The sequence below is a fragment of the Danio rerio genome, chromosome 25, assembly GCF_049306965.1.
Source record: "Danio rerio strain Tuebingen ecotype United States chromosome 25, GRCz12tu, whole genome shotgun sequence".
Lineage (NCBI taxonomy): Eukaryota > Metazoa > Chordata > Actinopteri > Cypriniformes > Danionidae > Danio > Danio rerio.
In genome coordinates, this window is record NC_133200.1 from 30,234,844 (window position 1) to 30,254,030 (window position 19,187).

The 19,187-nt window shown below is 37.7% G+C and overlaps 1 protein-coding gene across 4 annotated transcripts in view; it reads left to right on the forward strand.

Annotated features, from left to right (window-relative positions):
* iqub (IQ motif and ubiquitin domain containing) overlaps positions 1 to 19,187 on the forward strand; it is a 38,689-nt gene that overhangs the window by 13,841 nt on the left and 5,661 nt on the right. For 2 of the 4 annotated variants that reach the window (XR_012400449.1, XR_012400450.1), the window contains exons 5-11: positions 4,175 to 4,333; positions 5,416 to 5,626; positions 7,651 to 7,826; positions 10,338 to 10,449; positions 11,991 to 12,161; positions 12,244 to 12,420; positions 16,510 to 16,758. Coding sequence is in view for 2 of the 4 variants with exons in the window: in XM_002666877.7 (XP_002666923.1) it covers positions 4,175 to 4,333; positions 5,416 to 5,626; positions 7,651 to 7,826; positions 11,991 to 12,161; positions 12,244 to 12,420; positions 16,510 to 16,758 (1,143 nt within the window). In the remaining 2 variants the exon portion in view is untranslated. The remainder of the gene's footprint in view (positions 1 to 4,174; positions 4,334 to 5,415; positions 5,627 to 7,650; positions 7,827 to 10,337; positions 10,450 to 11,990; positions 12,162 to 12,243; positions 12,421 to 16,509; positions 16,759 to 19,187) is intronic. The other 2 variants (XM_002666877.7, XM_017354258.4) reach the window with 1 other exon arrangement.

Below are 19,187 nucleotides of genomic sequence, written 5' to 3' on the forward strand. Positions count from 1 at the left end.
CGAGTGCCCGCTGCAGAGCAGGGGACAACTGGGGTGGTTCGCCCTTTTGCAAAGGCTAACCGCGATCTTGCGCAACAGTCATGGCATCGCAATGACGACATGAACTGCCCGCGAGCAGCGCATTAACATGCTGGACCCCCAGACATGCAACGCAGTGCCCGCGCCCATCATCCGAGGACAGGAAACCACCGCATCCAGAAACGCACAGTCGGAGCGCCGTCCTGATAAGGACGTGCTGCACGACTGTGTTGCTCTTTCTGTGAAGTTTGCAACTTTATACGCACCGCTCTGGAGGACCGGACCCAAAGAACGCCAGGCAAGGGAGAAACCCAGCTCGACCGTCTGCCACTGCGTGTACACACTCTGGACCGGGAGAATGCTCTCGTTCGCTCAGAATCGCTGGTCACAGCAGGAGGAACCCTCATCGACTCGATCAGAAAGTCTCTGAAGCGAAAAGGATAGCGTCTGCTGGCGCCAGGTGAGCTTATATACTCAGTTGATTGCTTATGCCGCTCACCTGCGCAGGCTTGCGCTGCCAATTCATTCTTAATTGGCCCGTTCAATACTCTTTCAGACGAGTAGCTTCTGAACCGAACCTCCCAATGCGTGGATTTTACAATCAAATCCACTTATAGTGCTGAAGTTCCCCCCGAAGGGGAACTGATGATGGAGGGTAGTAATCTTTGAACCGGTAACAGTCTGGCAGAATCACCAGCAGCCAGGGATTCACAGGAAGCAGGGAGGAAACTACCAGCGAACATTAAAGAGACAGAACACAAGACAAAAACAAGACACAAAGACAAACAGGGAGAAATAAAACTAAAAGAAAATCTGAAAGCAAATAAACTAAAATAACAAAACAAAAAAAGAAAAAAAAAAGCTGTAAAATGAAACCAAAACAAAAAACGATTAAAGGAAAAGGAAAGAATACTAAAAGAAAATAATAAAAGAACAGAAAAAGAAAAAAGTGGATTGCAGTGGTGTTTCTTGGTGTTTAGACACAAATACAGCACACAAAACAAACCAGCAAACACATGAGGGAAAAGAGCACAATTTGAATGAAGGAAAACAAACAAGGAACAGTTGAAGATACTTACACTTATAAGCATAAGTTAATGGCTTAACAAGAGGGCATGGTAAAAGGAAACAAGGAGGTAGGAACAGAGGTGCATATGGCAAACCCAAACAAAGACTGAGTCATGTGCCTAAACTTAAGACAAACGAGGCAACATTAAACATAGAAAACGCAGATAGGGCAGGCAAGGCAGGGCCTTGACAATTTATATACACATACAGTACACTCTATAAAATGGGTGATTGCAGTCTTGGATGCTGATACATCAACAAAAAATTTACACTGCACTAAACTACGTTATACGTTTTGTCACCAGGGTGAATAGCAACCCATTAAATTGACAGTATTTACACCTTTTGCATATTTAACTCTATGATTTAGTATACAGATAGTGCATAACGCATTCAAAACTTTATGTTCACACTGCATTTCATAGGATGGAAAATTTTATTTCCAAAACCATATATTTGGTGTTGGTAATTATGTCAAACCTGCAATCAAAGAGACTTTTGCCTAACCTTCTTGGCCTAAATCAACAGATTATATATGTAACATACACTTGAAGTATATTGGATTGTAAAATTGTTCATTCATTTATGTATTTTCGGCTTAGTCCCTTTATTAATCTGGGGTCACCACAGCGAAATAAACCACCATCTTATCCAGCATATGTTTTATGAAGCGGATGGTCTTCCAGCTGCAACCAATCACTGGGAAACACCCATACACTCTAATTCCCACATATACACTCATGAACATGGGGAGAACATATAAACTCCACACAAAAATGCCAACTGACCCAGCTGAGGCTTGAACCAGCAACCTTCTTGCTGTAAGGCGACAGCACCTTCTTGCTGTGAGACCACAGCACTACCTACTGCACCACCTTGCTCGTAATCTTATGTTTTTGTGATTATTTATTGTTTGTAACTCAGTTTTTATGGTGGTTTTTCAGTTTTTCATTCCACTTGGCCACTCCTGATAATTCAGGGACAAAGCCGAAGGAAAGTACAGTAAGTGAGAGTGAATTCAGCTTTCAAAAAGGACAACATAATTGTTAACCAATGTGTTACCAAAATATTTTAGTGAGTTATTTTAGTGAGTTTAACACAAGCTCACTTAAAATGTTAAAACTAATTCATTTTTCAAGTATTTGCCCACAACTGTATGTAATAAGTGACCAAAAATCACAATATGTTTGACCCTAGATGTATACACAGATTATTTATTATTTCTTTTAAAGAATTTGGGTAAACAAACTAAATCGAAGGAACAAAGCATATTCCAGGCTCTCATCATCTGACTGTGACAGAATCAACTTAATGGACTAATATCATATCATGAAGCATTATGTGACTCTAGAAGACTTTAAAAGACACTTGACATTTAAAGTCAATTAGGCAATAAAATGTCTTTAAGACAATGCCTGCTGAAAAAGTTGCTTTGCTATTACAAGAATGCATTACATTGTAATCTCTGCAATTTCTGGGTCTGGCAGGAGAATTTTAGCTTAGCATAAATTATTGAATTGAATAAGGCCATTAGCATCTCATTAAAAATAATAATAATAATAACCTTTTGGTCTTTTGCTCCTCTCACTGTAAACCCCACTGTTGTCATTACTAAAGATTTTAAGTTAATATAAATTGACAGTTCTTAAAATACCAAGTTTTGGCATAAAAAAACAGGTGTGTTAAACTTACTCTTTAGGCAACAAAAAGCATTTAATTAATAATTTAAGTTCACTAAACTTAACATTTTAATTGCTTTCAACAATTCACCATGTCTTTGTTTAAATGATTGATTGCACTTGAAATTCTGCCTTGACAACTGCGCTGATTGGTTGATAAATGTGGTATTATTTAGTTGGTCATTTTGCTTGTGATGCTGAATTTTGCTGAAGAGCAGCAAGACAAGCACTACCTGAACCCATCTGATGAATGAGAAAAGTTAAATTAGTAGATAAGTAGATATTTAAATGCTTATTTACATTTTTCTTAGTTTATATACACACAGAGGTGGACACAGTGGCACAGTGGGTAGCGTTGTTACCTCACTGCACGATGGTCGCTGGTTTGAGTCCAGGCTGGGCCAGTTAGCATTTTTGGGCAGAATTTGCATGTTCTTTCCGTGTTGGCGTGGGTTTTCTTCAGGTATTCCAGTTTCCCCCACAAGACATGCGCTATAAGGAAATTGGGTAAGCTAAATTGTCCATAGTGTATGTGTGTATGTCCTGATCCTCCAGTTTGAGCATTGGACTAACGACTCACTTCGTTAAAATTAGATGTTACGAAACACCAACATGGTGCTGCTAAATATCAACTTCGATATAAGCGGGGAATTTAAAGAATATAAAAGCTGAAACATTTGGAAGTTTAGACTATCAGCCATTTTAAGCTATCTGTACTAAAACATTTAAGTTAATTCAATGAAGAGACCACATTTGGTGAATTCAATTAATTGAGTTGTCGATTTCCCATTGCTAGTCTCAACTTATTAGGATGTACAGTGCACAAAAACATAAGAATTGCAAAACTGCAAAAACATGCTTCAACATATGTTTGCCTGCCAAGTCTGGTGAAAGACAGTTCCAGGAACCAGGTTAAAAATCGATGTGAAATTGTGATAAAACCACACGGCTGCAATGTGCTTTTCTCTTCTTGTTTGCTTAAGCACTGTCACTTGGGCATAGATGGGTGCAGGTCAGTTGATCATGAGGTGATATAATCATGGATATACTCACACGAGAAGGAAGAGTAAATGGCACATACTGTATGGGAAAACCATGCCCGGCAGCCTCTGGTGTATTTGCCAACAAAAACAGTGAGGAAACATCACCGGAGCTACGATTTTTGTGATTCACAAAAAATGTAGCACTGGGCTGGTATACCTTTTTTCAAACGCTGTTTATGAAATGTGATTGTAATATCTCACATTCGGCTTTCACTTGCAAATAAACATTTATTCAATTTTATTAAAAATACGAAGATATTTTTTACAAATTGCCTTTTACCCTACAAATATAGAGATATAAATTTTGGTCAATAATGGCCAGTCCTACTACATACTCCCTTAATTTTCTTTTTTCCCTGTAAACAGACTGTTAAACCAAGCAAAAACCAGGCTCAGCAGTGTTCCAGAAATGCCGCAACTCAGATGAGAAAGATTGGCTGCTTTGTGTCCAACATGGAAGACAAGCTCATCAGCCCAGGCACTTACATCACTGCAGAAGAGTATCACAGCAAGAGACTGAGAGCTGTACGTATGTTTGGACTGGCTGAGAAGGAATTGAGCTCATTTTGTGCTTCCTGACAAATGCTGGTGTATTTTTGTGTGCGATTGTGTGTTTATGTGGTTTATGAGGACACGGAATTGTATAAAGACATGGATGTGACCTAATTATTAAGGTGGTTTACGAGGACATACCTTGTTTCGTTGTAAATCGCAACATAGGCTAATTCTGAAAACATATCCCTATATACTTTTCTGGAGATCGTGAATTATGTAGCCAGAGCTACAATGGCTGCATTTCGTCTTTAAAACGAACGCTATGGGGCGGTATGATGACGTTCCTTTTCTCGCGTACCAGCTGACGGCTTACCTGCACTTGGAACTGTTACCAGTTGTCCGGTAGCTTGACACATACATCGGCGAACTTGAGATGCAGAGCAGAGTTGATTATGACAGTGGGTTCCAAGTCCAGCAAAGAACGGTTCCAGAAAGCAGGTAAGACAAAAACAGAAGCCAAAAAATAAAATAAACAAGTGAATAACAAGGTGAGAATGTGATAAAATCTGAAAATGTGGTAAAAAATCATTACTTTTCAAAACACTGCAGTTGGGTTTAGGGAAGTGGGTAGGTGGGTGAATAGGTGCTTTTTAAAATACTATTGGATGGGTTTTGATAAGGTGGAGTGTGGGGGGATCGGTCGGTTGGTCAGTCGGTCAGTCAACAGCGGCCTCTGGTGGATTTACGTGAGATCACGTGAGAATGGCACTTGCGAGAGAAATTAGAGATCTGAAAAAGCATACACAGCAGCTTCTGGCGGATTAGCGAAAACAAAAACTGCAAAAAAATGTAGTTCCTGAGACGTATATTGCTCTCACCAGAAATGTATATATATGGGAATGTAATCAGAATGAGGCTGGGTTGGTAATTCAAATTGCTTAAAAAACATATTTAACAGGGTGTACTGACATTCAAACTTTGCCATAGCTGTGACATTGTTGGGTTTAGAGGTAGAGATAGGACAAGACCATATAAAATACATTATACCTACGGAGAGTCCTCGCAAACCACATATTCAAGTGTGTTTCTGTGTATGTCTGTGTTTTCCACAGGTCATTACACTACAGTCATATGTCAGACGCTGGCTAGCCAAGTGTTTCACAGACAGCTTGAGACAGGCTAAAGAGCAGCGTCTGGCATGGCTGGAAAATGAAAAGAGAAGGAAGAAAGAGGAGAAAGAGAAGCAGATCAGAGATGAATATCAACGCAGGATGAATCCTGAGACAAAGGGAGACTTTGATCTTCTTTATAATGCCTTGAAAAGTGAGTAACTACATAATCAACATTGGGTAGTAACTATTTGGAACAAGCCTGTTAATTTTAAAATGAGTGTGAATTATCTATGCCACTAGAACCATTTATTGCAAATAAATAAATAAATAAATACATTTGTTTAATAACAAATAAACTTTCTGAATAAACATGAACACACAGATTGGCCCATATCTAGGAAATTCCTCATTGGTTAAGATGGTGTTGTTATGGCAGGCTAATCAGAATCCTCAAAAGCGAGCAATTAGAATGTCACAATGTTTGCACTTTTCAGAAACATGAACAACATATTTGATTATGCACTTTAAGCAGCATTTTAACTTAAACTATAACAGCTTCAGTTATACATGATCGGCTTAGCGTAACCTTTACAAGCTAGTAAAGTTTTTTCAGCCACATTTTATTGCAGAGAGATGAACATACGAGCAGCTTTATAGTCTGTTGTTGAGTTCAGCGGGTTTATGCAAACTAGTTAAAGTAAATTACTCACTTCATTCTTTATTCAAATCTTCTTTTGTAGTTAAATATTCTTAAATTTAGTTGAGCATCACTATATTTAGTTATTAATAGCATAACTGATTGACTTATTTTTTCAATGTTTTTGTACCAAACACTGTCTTTGTATATACTTTAAATTGAAAAGTAGAATATATATAAAAATTATATATATATATATATATATATATATATATATATATATATATATATATATATATATATGTATGTATGTATATATATATATATATATATATATATATATATATATATATATATACATATATATATATATATATGACAATAACAGAAATCATAAAAATAAAGCTTCATTATTTTTGTCTCCTGTCAAGACAAGATCAACAAACATTTAAAATGGTAGGGATCAAGCCAAAGGAAGGTTGTATAACTCTTATTTTTATCCACAATCCTACTTTCTCTCGGTTTTACCTCCCCAAAGCATCTGACAACATGTACCTTACACATAGGAAATGCGTTAGGGCTTCCCCTGCCGTAATACATCTAAACCACGGACCAGAACTCAGTAAAGCATTTTCTCTCATTATCTGCAGGGAAAGAGTTAAAAGAAATATTTTATCAATTTCACGAACATCATAAAACCAGCCATACAATTTAAGCACAAATAATGTCTTTAAATTCGGCCACATCCAGTGGCTGTCATCCTTGAACCAATCTCCATCATTGTAAGCTGCTTGCTTTTCTGTCTGTTCCATTGCTCCGTTTATTAGTTGTTTGCTCACACTTTTTTGCAGCCTGAAGCATGTAAAATGCACAATTTGTGCCACAGGTTGTCTAATCGCATATTTGCATTGCTTTCATATGTAAATCACTCGTGCGTCATCCGTGTCTGCTTACTGCACAGGCTGCAAAACAGCTTAGATTTATTTGACATGAACATTACAATTACCCTGGACAACTAATTGCATTTGTTTAAGTGTTTTAGCAGACTTGCTAATTCTCAACTCCTGTCCACAGGAGGCTTGACAAAATGAAAATATAATAAATACATATGCACAACATTACAATTCTTTACATAAAATTACTGAAGTCAAAAGCAAAGGCAGCATGATCAAACAAACTAGTAGACTATTTGTGTAAACACTGCTGTTTTGTTTTTAACAACTTTTTAAGAACACTACTAAAAATATTTAAATTACTTTGTAATTTTAGGCAAATTATAGGTAATTCATTCCACAATTTGGCTCCCTTAACAGAGAAAACAGATGATGTCATATACCAAATGAGGTCTTACACTTTGGCACTAGAACTTTTGGGAACTATATATTTTTTATTCTCGCCAAACTAAAAGAAAAATGTTATAGGAAATCCTGTAAAAAAAAAAATCAATTGGAAAATATTTTTAAAATGATTACCATTTGAAAAAGGAGCATATATTTTTGTATTTAACTGTATATTTTTTTGAGATAGAGTGTATATGACATAATGTGAGCAGTAGATATAAGTCAGTGTGATGTTCCTCATTTATCTCTGTTTGTCAGAATGGAGGATAGAGGAGGAGGAACACATCAATGTCACCTTATCTGGTGCGGAGAGAAAGGCAGCTCTGTGCGCTCTACTGGAGCAAGAGACCCAGTTCATCTCCTCCATAGAACGACACAGAATGGCAGCAGCCACGAGGAACCAGGAGAAGGCAATAAAAGCCTTTCTCAACAAGGTGTCAATCTTTGTAAATTGGTTTGTACAATGCAATTAAAGACTGAAATATTTGTAAAATAGGAATTAAAAATAGGGTAACAATTTAAAGTAGAGATCTACTAGTAAAACACAACTGTCTGCATATACAGTTGAAGTCAGAATTATTAGCCCCCTTGAATTATTAGCCCCCCTGTTTATTTTTTCCCCAATTTCTGTTTAACAGAGAGTATTTTCTCAACACATTTATAAACATAATAGTTTTAATAACTCATCTCTAATAACTAATTTATTTGATCTTTGCCATGATGACAGTAAAAAATATTGTACTAGATATTTTTCAAGACAATTCTACACAGCTTAAAGTGATATTTAAAGGCTAACCAGGTTAATTAGGGTAACTAGAAAGGTTACAGAAATTAGGCAAGCTATTATATATACAAAGTTTATATAACAATGTTATATATATATTATATAACAAAGGTTTGTTCTGTAGACTAACAGGGAAAAAATATAGCTTAAATGGGCTAATAATTTTGACCTTAAAATGGTGTTTAAAAATTAAAACTGCTTTTATTCTATTTAAAATAAAACAAAAAAACTTTTCTTCAGTAAAAAAAATATTATCAGACATACTGTGAAACACAATTTGTGAAATATTTAAAAATATTCAAAGGGGGGCTATTAATTCTGACTTCAACTGTATATATTGTTTGTTAAGATAACTTAAGTTTTAGAGCAAGTTTAGACCTTATAGGGGCCATAGAACACATTCAACACAGGCTCATTGTGGACACGTACCCCTGTCTACATTTCTGGAGAGTATAAATTATGTATCCAGAAGTACCTCTGGCTGCATTTTGTCTTCAAAATGAATGCTATGGGGAAGTATGACGTTGCCAACGGCTTCTGTTCCTTTTCGCACTTCAGCTGACCTCTTACCTCCATGTGGATGGTGAAGAACAATTCCAAAAACCAGCTAAAACAAAAGCAAAAAAATAAAAAAATAGAAAACAGGCTGAAAATGTGGTGAACTCACGTGACCTGGGTGCGTATACGCAATAAGCTTGAGCTGAATGTATTGATACAATATGTTTAAATTGTTCTCTGATACGTACATACAAGATATGTGGTTTAGGCAGTGCTTAATTTGTGAATCGCAAGGTCCTTGAACAGATCGGAATGGATCTGGAATGCTACCCGAGGATGTATAGTTGTCACACATGAAAGACGAGAGGGGAGGGAAGAGGGGTTGCGGTGATAACGAGGTGTTGGATAGTGGAGGATTAAGAGCCGGGGCGGTGGTTAGTTGTCACAGGTGAAAGTGAAGAGGGTTGGGGAGCCGCGGAAGAAAGTGAACAGTGGACAAGGCAAGACGGTGGGTGAGGAGGGGGATCGGTAAAATGAGGTGCCGGATCAGATTTCAGAGGTGCTGGATCTGGATCCGGCATGATTCAGCACAAATTAAGCACTAGGTTTAGGTAAGTCCAAAACCGAAAAAGCCCATTTAAATATCTAGATCAGGGATCACCAATCTTGTTCCTGGAGGGCCTGTGTCCCACAGATTTTAGCTCCAACCCTAATCAAACACACTTGAACAAGCTAATCAAGGGCTTACTAGATATACTTGAAACATCCAGGCAGGTGTGCTAAGGCAAGTTGGAGCTAAACCCTGCTGGTTCACCAGCCCTCCAGGAACGAGATTGGTGACCCCTGATCTAGATATTTCTTCTACAATGAAGCTCAGTTTTACCTTTTTTGGAAGAGTCATGAATATTTATGAACTCTGCTCAAACTGCATGATGTACTCTGAAATATACCTGTGCAAAATCATACTTCAGATGTTAAAAAGTATTTGAAGAAACAATTAGATGTCTTATCAAATGACAATTGTTTCAACTGAAGTCGAGAAGAGGTTTACTTTAAGAGTGAATGAGCTATCTGTACACAACTAAAGGGGGTTGCACACCGGAAGTGCCATGCTGAGCTGGAACACATTTTTTAGAATTGTAAACAAAGTTTTCTATGAGGTTACACACACCAACGTTGCCATTCAGCATTTGTTGCATTGCTTAACAGTGTGTAGACAACTATGTAAAGTGCAGCATGATGCATCCAGTGTGCAACCCACTTAAATCTGCTTCTCCATTACTGTTCTTAATGCCGAGTTCAGATGGCTTGATTTTAGCCCCGATTTTGACTCGCCAACAGGTTTTTTGAAATCTCAGACAAATGCCTGAAATCACAGGCAAATCTGTGCTCGAACATATGAGTGACAATCATACAGTATGAACTATCAAAGTGGCCATCTGAGAGAATCGCTGATGAGTTGTCGATGCCTGTGAGATATTTGGTATGCTAAATACCTGGAGCCATCGGCGATTCAAATCATGTAAAGTGAAATAGGTTTTGACTGAAAATAACATCACCTACAGCCAATGAGAGGACAACATTCACTAGCATGGGTACCTGCAGGCCAGTGGGAGGATGGGGAGAAATTAAAAGCGTTAATTTTCGGTTTATTTGGACCCAGGAAATGGAGGAAAAACTAGTGTAAATTTGGCAGGAGCACCCTTGTGTGTTGGACATGTCATCTGAGCAATATCACAAGGTAACTAGAAATTGCTAGTCCCCTTTAAACCCAGGTGAGCAAATATGAACATTTTCTACCCCATTAAAAGCTTCTTTCTCATTATGTAGTTAATAACAATATATATGCTACGTGTTTTTGGTTGTGAGACCTAGTTTGGTCAAAGTTATCGCCGATTCTCCTTCATACAGTGTGAAACTCCCTGTCGCCGATCCATCTTGTAGTGTATAAACAAAGCAGTGACAAAACGCTAGCCCAGATAGTCATGCAGTGTGAAAACATTTGTGACACGATTATTTTGAAAATCATGCAGTCTGAACTCTGCATTAGTAGGTTATGTGTTATGATTAAAATATAAGCTAAATATATTTTTTACCCAACAAAAGAGACTGGCGGATGTATTTCAGGTAGTATTTTGTGTGTGTAACCCCAGGGAGATGACACTCACAACAGAAGGTAGGATCCAAAAATGCAGGTTTAATCATCGTCAGGCAAGCAAAGGTCAACAGGTATAAACGGATATGTTCAGGCAGTCCAGAATCATAATCAGTACACAGACGAGAGGTCAAAAAGGCAGGCGGCAGGCAGGGAGAACAAGAATACAAAGCTAAGTCAAAAACACAGGTAAACAAGACAGGATTAACGCGTTGTAATGTCATCTATAAAGTGAACAAGACTCAGCAAACCGAAAGGGTGAGTGAGTGGCTTATGTAGTGAATGCAATCAGTCTCTGATAGTCCACAGGTGTTGCGAGTGTAATCAATCTAGATGAGTGAGCATGGGTGTAGGCGAAGTGCATGTCTGAATATGTAATTCAGGAAAAGGCTGAAGTGTAGTCCATGGTCTGTTGTGAGTGAGAACCAGCGATCTAGTGGAATACGATCGCTGGTAATCGTGACAGTGTGAACATGAAATTACAGGTAGAAACAAATATCTAGAAATATCACTGTGAGAGCTGAGTGATATGACACGATGCATAAATGTGTTTTAAACACATATTTAACAGTTTACATGTATCTGTTGCCTCATTACAAATATATGTTGCAAATTTCTCAATATACACATTGAAATAACAAAAGATACAATTAATCAGGCATGGATTCCTACTATTTCCTAAAGCCTGTCTAGTTTTCAAATATTAATGACCCTATGTAGAAAGCCACAGTTAGTGTTTTGTTCTGCACATTACCATTTACTAATCTTTAATTACTCATCTATACCTAAGTATTGCCAGATTTTCTTTCTGTGGCACCTTTCACGTTAGTTAACGTCTTAACTAATATGCACAAACTATGAACAATACATTAAAGTATGTATTATTCTTTGTTATTGTTAGTTAATAAAAATACAGTCATTCATTGTTAGCCCCTGTGAGTTTTAGTTGTATTTTGAAAACAGCTGGTTCATAACCTTTCTTCATTGTGTCCCTTAGTGAGGTGTTTAACATAACAATTCTCTTTTAGAAATGGCAGTGTAATAAAACAATTGAAATGTCACTTCGAAAGGTTAATGATAACTAACTGATTATAATAAAGATCAAATGTCCTGACCAAGACTTTGCATTGTGTATTGATACCGTGTCTGATTTCCCCTCAGTGTGCAGAACCAAAGAAATGGCGTGCATTTGATGGAAAGGTAACGGAGATGGATACACAGTTCACCATTAAAGCCAAGGAGTTAAGAGACCTTTATAGTAGCATTACCCAGGCTCACTTCACAAAGGATGAACGTCTGGATGTGCTACTCACTCTCAAACATACCGTAAAGGTAATTTCCAGATCTTATTATATACACTTACAAATTATTAAAAGAATACATATACATATATTTGGTTTTTATTTTTAAACAGGAGCATAAATGCAAGCTAGCGCAAGAGATAGTGGACTTGGCTGACAGGGAGATGGACCTGCTGATGAGGGGCATGAAAAAGAGTAACCTGGAGGGATTAAGGAAGAGAATATCCACCCTTTTTCTCCAGTACATCAAAACCCCTGAGTTCAACCCTCAAGTATCCAGACATCTGCGGGTATTTGACATAAGATGTGTTGTAGTTCCACACATTTTTGAGTCTGAGTTCAGGGCCATAGTTACATGCAAGACGAAAATCATATTTTATGGTCTTAATTCTGAAGTCCAAGACAATGTTTTCTTGGTGTTGGTCCTTGACCCCAAATCCTAGAGCATATTTTCTTATTTTTGTTCCAAACTAAGGTTAAAAGTTCCAGTATACTTTAAAAAAAAAAAAACAACGAACTTAAATTACAACAAAATCAAAGTTTTTTTGCAGTCGAAAACAGCTCACTAAAGCAATTGATATGACGTGCGTTATGACACAAGCAAATTTTTGAAGGAGTTCGGTGTTGAGCTACCATGTTGAGCTACCAGCTATGAATGATCTACCATTGGTCTGTGACTATTATGCAATAAGTGGTTGTTCTGTAAAGGGCCGATCACACCGTTGACAAGAAAAAAAGAAGCGCTGTGTGCTAAAGACTGAATTAGCTGGGTAATGTGCAAGAGTGTTGCTGTTGATATTAATATGATTTTAATATTTAATAATATTGTGATACTCAAGATTGGTGAGTAATACAGCCCCGGATAACTCAAAACAGCAACCACATGTCTCTCCTTCATCTTCAAAAGTCTCTGTTGTTGTTGACAACACAAACATATTCAGCCCCGCCTCTGCTTTCATTTCCGCGCAAAGACAAAAACGCGAGGTGCAGCAGGCGGTTAAAATGCGAGGTGCTTAGGGCACATAAGCAGTGTGCAAATTGCTCTCTGCTGTTAGTAAATCATTCAGAAAAAAGGCACTTCTTAACGCGCAGTGTCTTTTAAAGTTATAAACACTGTTCCATTCAGTGTTTGTTTGCAGCAAAACAACCCAGGCTCATTCTAATTACGTACCCCTATATCCATTTATGAAAAGAGCAAAATACGTCCCAGGAGTTTTTACCTGCTTTCTGGAACTGTTCTTCACCAGACTGAAACCTCGTTTTTGTGGTCCACTCTGCTCTGCGTCTCAAGTCTGCCGATGTACATAGCAAGCTACTGGACTAACTGGTAACAGGGGAAAAGCCACCCACACAGAGGTAATCGGTCAGCTGGTATGTGAGAAAAAGAACAGCATCATACCGCCCGTATCATTCGTTTTTTCTACGTATGCAGCCATACGTAGCTCTGGCTACATAACTCACGAACTCCAGAAATATATATAAGGGTACGTTTTCAGAATGAGCCTGTAATAAACCTTATTGACATTTATGTTCGTCAGAATAAACACCAAACACAATGTAATGTACAAAAGAGGAAATGTTTTATTTTAAATTAAGAGCAGGGGCAACTTCAATGCGGGTACAAGGGTGAGAGATATAGACATCAAGAGCTACACGCAATTATCATGTCCATTCCTTTACACAGTTGGTTTAACACATTACTACAGCAGTGTTTAGAATAGCACCCAACACCTCAAACTACACTGCATACAAAGTTAAGGCGTATCCCCTAACTCGACTATCTCAAATATAAAGCTCTGCCTGACTGTCTATCTTCACCTCCGGAGGGCATATTGCCCCCATGAGACAGCCAAACGGAACCCACAACTCACTACCTCGGAGCTTGCATCTCTATCCCGCACGCTTCTTTTAAAGAGGCTCATCACATGCTGTCCACAAGTGAATCCAATTCACAAGCCTATGTTGCAGCAAATACTTCTTGTTGGCACTTCTTGTTTGAAGTTTGAAATCGCATTTTTACCTCATAGCCTTTCCACTTTCCTTGATCGTCTTTTTATTAAATATGTAGGAGCAGGAGGAAATGCCAGATTATTTAGGATCACGCTACAAAAGAACCTCAAACACCTCAAACTACACCGCACACAAAATAAAGGCATATCCCCTGTAATTTCTCCCCCTCACTCGATTTCCGCACTAATCACCTTTTACAGACATAACAGTCAAACTCAACAGACATAAACACAAATAAACGTTTAAAAAGACTTTTCCCTCCATAGAGTCTTTGAATCCCACCCAAATAGAAAGGGATCAGCATTATCATGCAGAGTAGAAATGGGGGCACTTCAACGATCACACAGGGCCCGCTATAGGATTCGTTTATCTGCAGTCCAGAGACGGGGCCAGCATACTCAGTCCATTCATAGAATGTGAAGAGAAGGCAGGGCAGGAACTCTACGACTCACCCCAACAAATGACTTCGCAAGGCGAGAGGCTTAGGCCAAAGGATGATCAACTAAGCATTAATTATTCCACTCTACTCGATTATCTTAAATATAAAGCCCTGTCTGACTGTCTATCTTTATCTTCGGAGGGCATATTGCCCCCGAGAGACAGCCAAACGGAACCCACAGCTCACCACTTCAGAGCTTGCGTCTTTATCCCGCACGCCTCTTTTAAAAAGGCTCATCACACCCTGTTCACAGGTGAATCCAATCCACAAGCCTATGTTGCAGCCAATACTTCTTGTTGGCACTTCATGTTTGAAGTATAGAATCGCATTTTTCCCCATAGCCTTTCCACTCCCCTCGATCGTCTTTTGGCTGGAGATGTAGGAGCAGGAGGAAATGCCCGATATTTTAGAATCACACCACAAAAGAAGCGGTATGACAAATGTTCATAAATACATCAGTTACAGCCGCAACATGGCTACCAAAGCGAGCAAAGAGATCCATAAATATAAAAATAAAATTTCCATTAATAAGAATTTTATTACATTCATAACAATGTTATTTGAAACCTTAAAAAAGTGCAAATTTTCACGAACGATGGTCTCTTATTATAACCAACGCATGATAGTCCCACAATATATTTTAAATTCTAATTGCTGAGACTTTCCTGTAAGGAAAATTTAGTGACAAGGAGTTTGCTATTTACAGCACGTCTGGTATAATGTTAATGTTTTTTTCTTGCTGTTTGCTGTTTTTTTTAAACATTATTTATTACTCAGACACCTGAGGAAATCTGAAGGTTAATGCATTTTCGAGCTAAAAAAAATTGCAGTGTTTTGCAAGAAGTCTAAATACAGTACAAAACTACTTTTCGAATGAGTGATCTGTTAAATGTCACTGTGCTTGGAACTGACAACTCCAGATTACAAATGAGCTAGTGATGACACATGATTTTCAGGGTAATATTGTCATCCTTACCCCTTCACTAGAGCCAAGGAGAAGCATAGGGATATAACATAGAACTGGGATTAGACCTATATTTTATGGTGTTGAACTTGGTTTTTAAGTTTTCATACACTATTGAACCCAATTTACACCACACAGACATGCAAAAAAAGGAAAAATTAACTAGGTATCAGAGCTTCACTTCTTAAATACTACATGGAGGAGCTGGTGAGCACCTATATAGTATGCTTAGTCAGGGAAAATGAGCTCTGACTGATGCCAGTAGACAAAGGCTTAAAAAAAAACAGACAAAGTGTCTGTTGGTATCTGTTGGTGTGATGTGAATTGGCCTTAGGTCAAAAGCTATTAGACAATTTTTTTCAGCACAGGACTTAATTTAAGACCTGTGTTTTGACTTAATCACTGAGATAAAGTTCAACTTGTACTGCAAAGTCAACAAGAGATCAGCTACTACACTATAAAACCTGATAAGTTAACTCAAATGTTTTGCCGCAATCGGTTTCCTCAAACTGTTTACGTTTTGACACAAAATGGTTTGAGTCCTGTAAACTTAAATGTGCATATATATTAAGTCATATACGCATGAATTGTGTTGATATCGTCAAATATTCGGTATGAGTTCAGTCAATACAAACAAAATCCAGACAATTACATAGCTACTCAAATGGTTTGGTATTGCTTCTAGCATTAGTTAACACAAAAAATTAAATAAATTATTAATTCATAACTCATTAGGTTTGAGTTTTGCTTAATTTAATCAGTTTATTACTTAGCATAACTCTTTTACATTAAGTCAAAGTAACTTTTTAAAATTATTATTTCATTTAGTGATTTTCACTGTTAATATTTACATTGTAAATATACTATCACTTTCGGTTTTGAAGACACTGAAATACAGCTTAGCAAGTTATGATTGGTCATTTCACTCTTTGAAATCTACTCCATAATTTACCCTGCTCTCCACAGGTGCCTCGGGATCCTGCTGACTTGAAAAAGAACATCTATTTATGTCGTGGCTGTAATGAGTATCAGTCATCCACTAATTTTTCTCTAAAGACTAATGAATCGGCAGTCGGCATCTGTCGTCGCTGTATGGAATTAGACAATGAAGCCCGTCGAAGAGAAGACTTCTCTCTTTATAAGAACATTCTGAGGTGCCTGCGTGACACTGAAGCCGAGAGCAGCCCTGGTGCCAAAGTCACTTACCTTCTCCAGGTAAAGTTTATGCATGTGGTGGTGAATCATTGTGATTGTCTGGGAAAAGGCATGGTGGTTGCAACACTACTACACTAACTAGGCCCACACGGAATCTGTTTAGCCCATTATTGAGTCTATTTATTGACTTCTGTTTTAATTAATTCCAGTAATATTGTTGACAAATATGAACATGTTCATATGATTTATTTATCTTTTAGTAGATATATTATATAAGAGACTTTCTTTGTTTACCAAATAAGTGGCTCTAGAATTTGCATTGTAAACATTAAATAAAAGTTAAAAAGGATATTATTTTTTATTTAATATAATAAGTTTTTAATTATTATATTCCCAAAATCATTCCACATGAATCTGTCTGGCCCTACTTTGAAAGCAATAATTTCCAAGGAGCAGTAATTGCTGGCTTAAATTTGCCTACATTTTTAAATATCCAGACATCTACTGGTGTGGAAGTGTTATGTTTTTGGTTATGAAAGAAATATATCACCCCAAAATGAAAATGATCCCATAAATTTCTCACCCTCAAGTAGGGCTGGGTTGATAAACAGTACTATATAGAATCGCAATCAAATTTTTGTCAATAACAATGATAAAATATATATCTATATTGATTTAAGAGCAACTCACACTGCAGCAATGTGCAACAATGGGAATTTAAAATTGTGTTTCTGTAATGTGAAGTGGACGCTGACAAGGAAGTACGGGTCCAAATGCAGGTTTTATTTAACAGAGAATGGTCAGGCAAGCAACGGTCAACACAGGGGCAAACAGATGTATACAGGCAATCCAGAGTCTTAGTCATAAAACAGGCGGATAATCAAAAAGGCAGGCAGCAGGCAACGTAAACAAACAAAACAACAAAGCTTAGGTCTAACACGGCAAGGCAAGGAAACCGCGTCGTAATGTTCTCAAACATAACAAGACTCAGCCCTGAGATGTGTGTGTGTGTGCTGTATTTAAAGTCCATCTAATCAGTCTTTGAGCAGTTCCTAGCTGTGTGAGTGTAATCAATTGTGATCTGGAACAGGTGTGTGTGTGTGTGTGTGTGTGTGTGCAGGCCCGGATTGGCTAATCGGGAGGACCGGGAGAATTCCCAGAGGGCCGCTCTGTTTTTTGGCCGCGAGGGCCGGTGTTCCTAGCTGCTTGCACTCTCAGCAATCACACTTTTTTCATTTATTTATTTATTTGACCATAGCTTCACTCTTTTTGTTCATTATTTTGCCACAGCGCTGCTCTTCTTATTTATTTTCTCGCAGCCCAGTGAGCAAAATGCAGCCCGCAGGTTAACTAACGTTAATGATGATGATGTAACAATCAACCCCAAACAGCGGCACCTTAGTGAATATAAGAATTCGAATAATTAATATTAATGAATAATACATCTGCTCAATGAAAATCAGATGATTCACTACATTAATAAATCTGACATAACTTGATCAGAAATCTAAAAAGGGGAGAACAAGATTAAGCCATCAAAAAAAAGTAATGCTTTTTCTTAAGAGTCACAAGTCATTACTTAATTTTTATTCCCACTGTAATAGCGCCACTGTGTACCAGTAGTAAGCACATTACGTCATTACACCCGTGTTCGAATCTCACCTGAATAACTTTTTTTTCTTTTTCATTTTTATTGTTAAGACATATAATACTGTTAGGGCTGTTGAACAGTTGAATTTCTAAAGCAGCTGTTTTCTTGAAAAAGACGTGATAGTGTCGTTAGAAACTGAATTGGAATTAGTCATGAACTGAGGTGGGCCGGTCTGTCTTGAAACTCCAGGGCTGAAATTGAGTCCCACTCCGGCCCTGTGTGTGTGTGGTGCATGACTGGAACTTGTGGTCCATATACAAGCAGATTTGTAGTCTGCACAGGCTGAATCGCTGGTGACCGTGACAGTTGATGTTAGAGATGTACCAAATTTTTGGCCGCTGAAAATTTATTATCTGAAAATATGTTATGCCATTTAATGGACCCTCTAATTTTTGTGGCTTCAATCATTGCTGGGGTACTCTTTTAAATCTGGAAGCATTAACAACTTATATTGATTCGGAATGCTGTCGGATAATGTTTTTTTTTTTTGAAAAGTGCACAAATCTGTATGTTAAACTAACCCATATGCAGCCAGGGCACTAGCGAAGATGTTATGAAGCGGATCGATGAGGTTTTTTAACAAAAATATTTCAAAATGTTCAATTATAAGCTCCAATCACTGATTTCCCACAGCAGGCAAATGCACTTAATGCATGCCTAACATATACAACATGTGACGGAAGATACATTCATAGCAGAAGCTCCAGGAATAGACCCGTCTCACTTAATCACTTACCACACAGATGTTTACCACAAAAGATGCTGACAAACAAGAAAACTAGTTTGCTTGACATTACTGTATGCTGTTATACTGTAGATTACAATGCTATGTATGTGT